We start from the raw sequence: 8282 nt of genomic DNA, 5'->3' as shown, positions 1-8282 counted from the left end.
TTTTTTATTCCGTGTATTTCTCCTTTATACAGTATTTGTAATGCGATGAAAACTGAGGGGCGGGATTTAGGATTTGAGTGTCAGTTTATCTAGCCATCTTCGTAGAAAGCTATGCCAGAGATATTAGAGCAAGGATGAGATTGGAGGAGATTGTTAACGATCTATTTCACTTACGTTGTGTAATGTAGACATGTTTTCCACGCCAATAAAAGCCTTTGAATTTAATTTATAGGAAGTCTATCAGGCAATGAATGATTGAAATATAACGGGCAGACTGTCGACCAATCGCGTTCACGTTATCCCGCTGTCCCGCGGTTGTTAAACTACTCGTCACGCAAATCCCTTCTCAAAGTCAAGGTATTAGTCGAAAAACGTGCATATTTTCCTCAAAGTACGTAATGTCACCATTCCAGAGCTATACAATATTACAAACAGCAAGACTAATTATCTCACATCTTGGAACATATTTTGTAATGTTTTACTTCTTGTTGACGAAATTTCTGTTAATGTTATGTTTTTGAGCTTTGAAGAAGAGTCCTTGAAGGAGACAGCTCCTCTGTCCCAGAATGCACCGGGCAGCTCAGTGGCGTTTCCCATCTCCTCAAAATTATCTCTGGCGATGGGAGAGTTTTTTTAAAAATGGCGTCGGACGGTGGAGACCGTGGTGCTTGCAAAAAAATCCACGGGACCCGTACAACGACCGACGGACAACACCCGGGACATTAGCGTTTGCTGATGATTTGTGGCGGCTTGGATGTCTTTCAGTGAGTACTTTTAATGAATAATGTAGTATTTTAAACGTAGCTATAGGTGGTTGGATGATCGGTGTTTGCGAGATGGGCACTCAGCCCTTTGTTTAACTGAACTGTATAGACGCGGCATATCTAGCAGCGAACTAAACTCTATTCAATTGAAGTGAAGGAAGTTTCTGATTTACTTCACCAGACGGCTTTGTGCAATTCAGCTCCGACTACATCGATTCGTCCAAGGTCAATACTTTATTTATTTTTAAATGTAAATTACTGTATGAACTTGTACCTGCTTGTCCTCTGTAGTTGCGTGCCTTACTTTGTTGGCTGAAATCCATCCCCCCCCCCCAATAAACGGTAATGAAATAACATATCACGACCACCGACTGACCTACATGCATAAAGATGGCACAATTCATATGACGTCATTGTTTTAGGGCTCTCCACTGACTCGAAGCTATGGTGCGTTACATTTTTCAAAGTGCAAATAAATCAGCACAATTTACACTTACCAAACAATCCAAACACAACAATTTAAAATATTTTGTATTAAGTTTCAGTTCATATATTTGGAAATCAGTCAATTGAAATTGATTAATTAGGCCCTAATCTATGGATTTCATATGACTGGGAATACAGATATGCATCTTGTTGGTCACAGATACCTTTAAGGTCGGGGCGTGGATCAGAAAACCAGTCAGTATCTGGTGTGACCACCATTTGCCTCATGCAGCGCGACACATCTCCTTCTCATAGAGTTGATCAGGCTGTTGATTGTGGCCTGTGGAATGTTGTCCCACTCCTCTTCAATGGCTGTGCGAAGATGCTGGATAATTGGCGGGAACTGGAACATTCTGTCGTACACGTTGATCCAGAGCATCCCAAACATGCTCAATGGGTGACGTGGCTGGTGAGTAATGCAGGCCATGGAAGAACTGGGACATTTTCAGCTTCCAGGAATTGTGTACAGATCCATGTGACATGGGGCTGTGTATTATCATGCTGAAACACGAGGTGATGGTGGTGGATGAATGGCACGACAATGACAATGGGCCTCAGGATCTCGTCATGGTATCTCTGTGCATTCAAATTGACATTGATAAAATGGAATTTTGTTCGTTGTCCGTGACTTAGGCCTGCCCATACCATAACCCCACCACCACCACCATGGGGCACTCTGTTCACAACATTGACATCAGCAAACTGCTGGCCCACATGACTCCATACACGCTGTCGGCCATGTAGACAGGATGAGATGCCATCTGTCCGGTACAGTTGAAACCGGGATTCATCCGTGAAGACCACACTTCTCCAGCGAGACCAGAGGTCATCGAAGGTGAGCATTTGCCCACTGAAGTCGGTTACGACGCCGAACTGCAGTCAGGTCAAGACCCTGGTGAGGACGACGAACACGCAGACTGTTTCTGTAGACATTCTTCGGTTGTGCAAACCCTCAGTTTCATCAGCTGTCTGGGTGGCTGGTCTCAGACCCAGTTTCATCAGCTGTCTGGGTGGCTGGTCTCAGACCCAGTTTCATCAGCTGTCTGGGTGGCTGGTCTCAGACCCAGTTTCATCAGCTGTCTGGGTGGCTGGTCTCAGACCCAGTTTCATCAGCTGTCTGGGAGGCTGGTCTCAGACCCAGTTTCATCAGCTGTCTGGGAGGCTGGTCTCAGACCCAGTTTCATCAGCTGTCTGGGAGGCTGGTCTCAGACCCAGTTTCATCAGCTGTCTGGGTGGCTGGTCTCAGACCATCCCTCAGTTTCATCAGCTGTCTGGGTGGCTGGTCTCAGACCCAGTTTCATCAGCTGTCCGGGAGGCTGGTCTCAGACCCAGTTTCATCAGCTGTCCGGGAGGCTGGTCTCAGACCCAGTTTCATCAGCTGTCTGGGAGGCTGGTCTCAGACCCAGTTTCATCAGCTGTCTGGGTGGCTGGTCTCAGACCATCCCTCAGTTTCATCAGCTGTCCGGGAGGCTGGTCTCAGACCCAGTTTCATCAGCTGTCTGGGTGGCTGGTCTCAGACCCAGTTTCATCAGCTGTCTGGGTGGCTGGTCTCAGACCATCCCTCAGTTTCATCAGCTGTCCGGGAGGCTGGTCTCAGACCCAGTTTCATCAGCTGTCTGGGTGGCTGGTCTCAGACCCAGTTTCATCAGCTGTCTTGGAGGCTGGTCTCAGACCATCCCTCAGTTTCATCAGCTGTCTGGGAGGCTGGTCTCAGATGATCCCGCAGGTGAAGAAGCCGGATGTTGAGGTCCTGGGTTGGCATGGTTACACGTGGTCTGCGGTTGTAAGGCCGGTTGGACGTACTGACAAATTGTCTAAAACAACGTTTGTTGAGCGGCTTATGGTCGAGAAATGAACATTAAATTCTCTGGCAACAGCTCTCATAATCTCATATCTCATAATGATCATGTCTCAAGTTTAAACAGGTGCACATTATGCTGACAATAAAAGGCCACTCAAAAATGTGCAGTTTTGTGACAAAACTGCACATTTTAGTGGCCTTTAATTGTCCCCCAGCACAAGGTGCACCTGTGTAATTGATCATGCTTTTTCATCAGCTTCTTGATATGCCACACCTGTCAGGTGGATGGATTATCTTGGCGAAGGAGAAATGCTCACTAACAGGGATGTAAAACAAATGTCTATGTACAATTTCTGTGATCTTTTATTTCAGTTCATGAAACACTTTACATGTTGCGTTTTTATATTTTTGTTCAGTATACTTTTTGTTTTTTAAATTGCCAGCGTCCTTGAAGCTAGAATTGGGATCACGTATGCTCTGCTAATGACCGTACAAAAAAATAGTAAAGGAGAGTCATGTACAGAATGAGGAATTTGTGGTAAGTGCCTGACGGCCGCCATCTTTGACCTCTCACAGAGCAACTGCATTGAGCAAACAGTCAGTGGTTGTATCTGATTAACATGTATTGAAAAGGTGTGGATATCTGCAAACAAAGGCATGCAACTACAGAGGACAAACCAAGGTACACGGTGGGCGTTTTTCATAATTATTGACCTTGGGCGAAACGATTTAGTCAGAGCTAAATTCCTCACAAGACTCGTCTCGGTGCCACTCCGTTGAAGTCCATCAAACTACCTTAACTGTGGAGTTTAGTTCGCTACTAGCGAGCAACTCAACATCTGTAGCAATAATTATTGATTTCCGTTGTATCCCTGCTTTACTATGGGCATGTCACGGATTTCTATATTTGTTTTTCATAATAGATCATTTGGATGACATTTGTGAAAGGTTGTTTATGCAATTATATAGCTAGCTAATTTCCTAGCTATATTTTTTTAAATTGGGTATTGTTTGTTCATCCAGTCTTTCTCTCCAGCTTCTAGACTAGATCTTCTCTGACAGTGCAACATCTGAACATGTACATCGTTTGACAAAGGTCAGTCCTTTTAGCCATCATAATGATATGTAGCTAGCCATCATATTGATATGTAGCTAGTCATCATAATGATATGTAGCTAGTCATCATATTGATATGTAGCTAGCCATCATATTGATATGTAGCTAGCCATCATAATGATATGTAGCTAGCCATCATAATGATATGTAGCTAGTCATCATAATGATATGTAGCTAGTCATCATAAGCCATCATAATGATATGTAGCTAGCCATCATAATGATATGTAGCTAGCCATCATAATGATATGTAGCTAGCCTTCATAATGATATGTAGCTAGCCTTCATAATGATATGTAGCTAGCCATCATAATGATATGTAGCTAGCCATCATAATGATATGTAGCTAGTCATCATAAGCCTTCATAATGATATGTAGCTAGCCATCATAATGATATGTCGCTAGCCATCATAATGATATGTCGCTAGCCATCATAATGATATGTCGCTAGCCATCATAATGATATGTAGCTAGCCATCATAATGATATGTAGCTAGCCATCATAATGATATGTAGCTAGCCATCATAATGATATGTAGCTAGCTTTGTGCTTTTTCATTGCTCTATTCTCATATTTCTCAAATCCCAAAACAGATGCAAACTAAATGAGTGCCAGACTGCCAGGTTTGGGGGAACTGTCCTGCAGACAACAGGTCTCCCATGTGAGACAAGTCTGGATTTCGGCCACCATCACCCAATTTGTCAAGCTCCACAGCTGTTGAAACCAGAGATGGATCAAAGTCTGTGTCATCATCAATGGATCAAGATATCAACCTCTGCCACTCTTCACTAAAGAGAGGACCGCTTCGGGGATGTGTGCGTTACAGGAGAGACTGGCTACCACAGATACAGCCCCAGGCCGGGTCTGTCTCTCTCCTCACCTCGCTGTCCGTCTCTCTCCTCACCTCGCTGTCCGTCTCTCTCCTCACCTCGCTGTCCGTCTCTCTCCTCACCTCGCTGTCTGTCTCCTCTCTCCTCTCCTTATAGCCAATGATGATGATAACTGTAGATCAGGGCCCGTATCTACAAAGCGTCTCAAAGTAGGAGGGCTGATCTAGCATCAGTTTGACTTTTCAGTTTGATCATAATGAATCATAATGTATACAGATCCTAGATCAGAATGAATCAGATTTATAGACAGATCCTAGATCAGAATGAATCAGATTGTATAGACAGGTCCTAGATCAGAATGAATCAGATTGTATAGACAGATCCTAGATCAGAATGAATCAGATTGTATAGACAGATCCTAGATCAGAATGAATCAGATTGTATAGACAGATCCTAGATCAGAATGAATCAGATTTATAGACAGATCCTAGATCAGAATGAATCAGATTGTATAGACAGGTCCTAGATCAGCATTCTTACTCTCCACCACTCCTTGTAGTTTGAGCCTATTTCTTTCATAACTAGGGGGTCAAACAGGAATTGTGTAGTCTTCCCGCCCAATTTGACCTCTACTCTTCTGTTGTCTGAACCAAGGCAATTCACCATTTTTATAATCAATTTATCTAGGTATAGATTTAGATGTACTGGGATCAGTGGTTTGTTGTTTTTCCTGAGTGCCCTCATCCCCAACCTTTTACAAATGTAATTAAACTTCCAGTAGAAATTGTAGCAAGGATCTGGTGTAGACCCCTGTAATCTCGCATGTCAGACATTACAGTCACACAGTGAAGTTCTGTCTTAAGTATTATGCAATATTCTGAGACACTCATCTGGCTCTGTGAGATTAGATTAGCAGCCACGTGATTGGTTGAAAGCTGGAAATATCTCTCTACCTCATTGACAGTTAGTGCTTTTCTACATGATTGAAAACGCTGTAGAGGCCAACAGAACACTAGTCCCGGTCCTACAGAGGGAGGTTAATGAATTACATTGCCTTCCTTTTAGACTTCACGCCGTATAAAGTACGTACCATAAAACCTACTGTACCAAAATTCACAGAACATAATTCATACTTCGCCCAGCTCCTCCCCTTTCCCAGAATGATTTCGATAACCTTGTCAACAAGGGTGTATGAATGGTACGAACCAAATCAGGGTAGATGTAGTTAGTTAGGGCCAGTCACTGTGTGCTGTGCCCCAGATATTCTTTTATTTTTTAAATTTGATTTCTGACCTGTTTAGGTTGTAACATTTGATCCACCTTCCTTCCGGGATCTGTGCAATATGCTATCTCATAACCTGTCTTGTTTTATCTGATATGTAATATTGTATGAACAAGTGACAAGTTGTTTTGAAAAACAACAAAATCACCAACGTCTTCCATTTTTAAGAAATATTGTACTCTTCATATGCATTAGCTTTATATAGAGGGATTGTGGTGCCCAATATTATAACTAGCCACGCATGAAAAGTAGCTAGTGATGCTTGCTTACTAAAAGAGAATTGTAGAGAAATCGTTTTCTAAAAACAGACGGAACAAGTTTGTCTACTAAGTGGGAGATTTGAATTGAAAATATCTATTCAGACTGAGAAAATGTATAACATCTGTTCTAAACTGTTTTCTATAGAATGAACACTTAAAGAATCAGACATGAAGCGTGTTAGTCATTGACCAATAAAATAAATCGGTAATATCAGTATACTGTAATATACCTGTAGAATGATACCTCAGTCTGGAATGCAAACTGCTTTTGTTCAGAAAATATATTTAGTAAAAAATAAAAAAAATAAAAAAGCAAGCCATAACATATTTGGTTAGACATTTTTTAGAAGCAATAACAATTATGCATGATTTGTGTATTTTTATCTATTATAATCTGTTTTTTAAAAGGAATTTTTAGGATATTATTAGCTATAATCAACCTTTTTGTTTAGAGGGAAGAGTATTGAATATACTCCTACTTTAGAATGTAGTATGTTCTAAGGATGAACCACTCAGCTGGACATGAAATACCACACAAACATATTAAACATATTATATGGGGCGGCAGGGTAGCCTAGTGGATTAGAACATTGGGCTCGAAACCAAAAGGTTGCAAGATCAAATCCCTGAGCTGACAATGTAAAAATCCGTCGTTCTGACCCTGAACAAGGCAGTTAACCCACTCATTAGTAGGCCGTCATTGAAAATAATCTTAACAGACATGCCTAGTTAAATAAAATTTGTAAGTCGCTCTGGATAAGAGCGTCTGCTAAATGACTTAAATGTAAATGTAAAATAAAAACTGAAAGGCTGCATTTTGGATTGGCAAAAACACATGTGTATTATTGGAAACTCTATTCAGGCTTGTGTCCTAAACTACATTTTTGGTGGGGTTCTGGTCAAAAGTAGTGCACTTTTATACAGAATAGGGTCCCATTTGGGACAGAGCATCAGATTCATGCCTTCTGTAAGAACCATTGATTTTTAGGTTGCCTATTTTAATGCCTCTCGTTTTTCCCCCTCTGTTACTTTGTTCCACCATTGTCCAGATCAAACTATCATGTATACATGTCTATTATGCATCTTTCCTAATAACTGAAAGCAATAGATGCCTCAAGGAGAACACTATAAAGCATTTCTTGCTACCATCCTCCTGTCTTGAATACTGTGTTTCAAAACGATTTGTAATGTGGCAAATGGTTCGGATCAGCACAAAGATTATGCATGATAAAGTAAATAATTTGTATTGCATGCAATAATAAACTTTTCATTTGTGTTGCTCAATAGAGCCATGATACTGAAACTAATGTTTGCTATTAGTACATTGACTATCTTGCATAACAGGGATCGTTGTTGACATTTACAGGGAACACATTGTAACCACTTGTTCTGATCAAAATGACTTGATGTACAATGTTGCCCATATCCTGAAAACACAGTCAGGTTGTACTATCATTTCACACCGTGGAGTGGAATGATGGCACAGACTGTATTGATCTACTCGTAACCAACAGAATGAGTGTACTGTGGTTTAACTATGCAGTCCAGAGGCCCTGGCCATGCTGAAACCAGTCTGTCTTGTATCAACTGAATAATCTACAATAAATAGCAACATGGTGCCAATAAACTTAGTTGCTGACTCTTCTTCATATCTTTTAATAGACTCAGAATTCCGGAGTCCAATCCTCTACCAATGTCTGAACTCTATGGACAGATTAAGGTCAGAAAACTCATTGAATAGA

General features: G+C 41.4%; 1 protein-coding gene across 1 annotated transcript; it reads left to right on the top strand.

Annotated features, from left to right (window-relative positions):
• The first annotated feature begins 1572 nt into the window (after positions 1-1572).
• LOC135526879 (uncharacterized) lies at positions 1573-8167 on the top strand. Its single transcript, XM_064955547.1, has 4 exons — positions 1573-1659; positions 2025-3733; positions 4088-4147; positions 4762-8167. The coding sequence occupies exons 1-2, from the start codon at positions 1573-1575 to the stop codon at positions 2994-2996; spliced, it is 1059 nt and encodes a 352-aa protein (XP_064811619.1). The 3' UTR covers positions 2997-3733; positions 4088-4147; positions 4762-8167.
• The last annotated feature ends 115 nt before the right edge of the window (positions 8168-8282 follow it).

The sequence above is a fragment of the Oncorhynchus masou genome, chromosome 32, assembly GCF_036934945.1.
Source record: "Oncorhynchus masou masou isolate Uvic2021 chromosome 32, UVic_Omas_1.1, whole genome shotgun sequence".
Taxonomy (NCBI): Eukaryota; Metazoa; Chordata; class Actinopteri; order Salmoniformes; family Salmonidae; genus Oncorhynchus; species Oncorhynchus masou.
The sequence above is the reverse complement of the archived record's forward strand: the minus strand, read 5'-3'. Positions and strand labels throughout refer to the sequence as shown.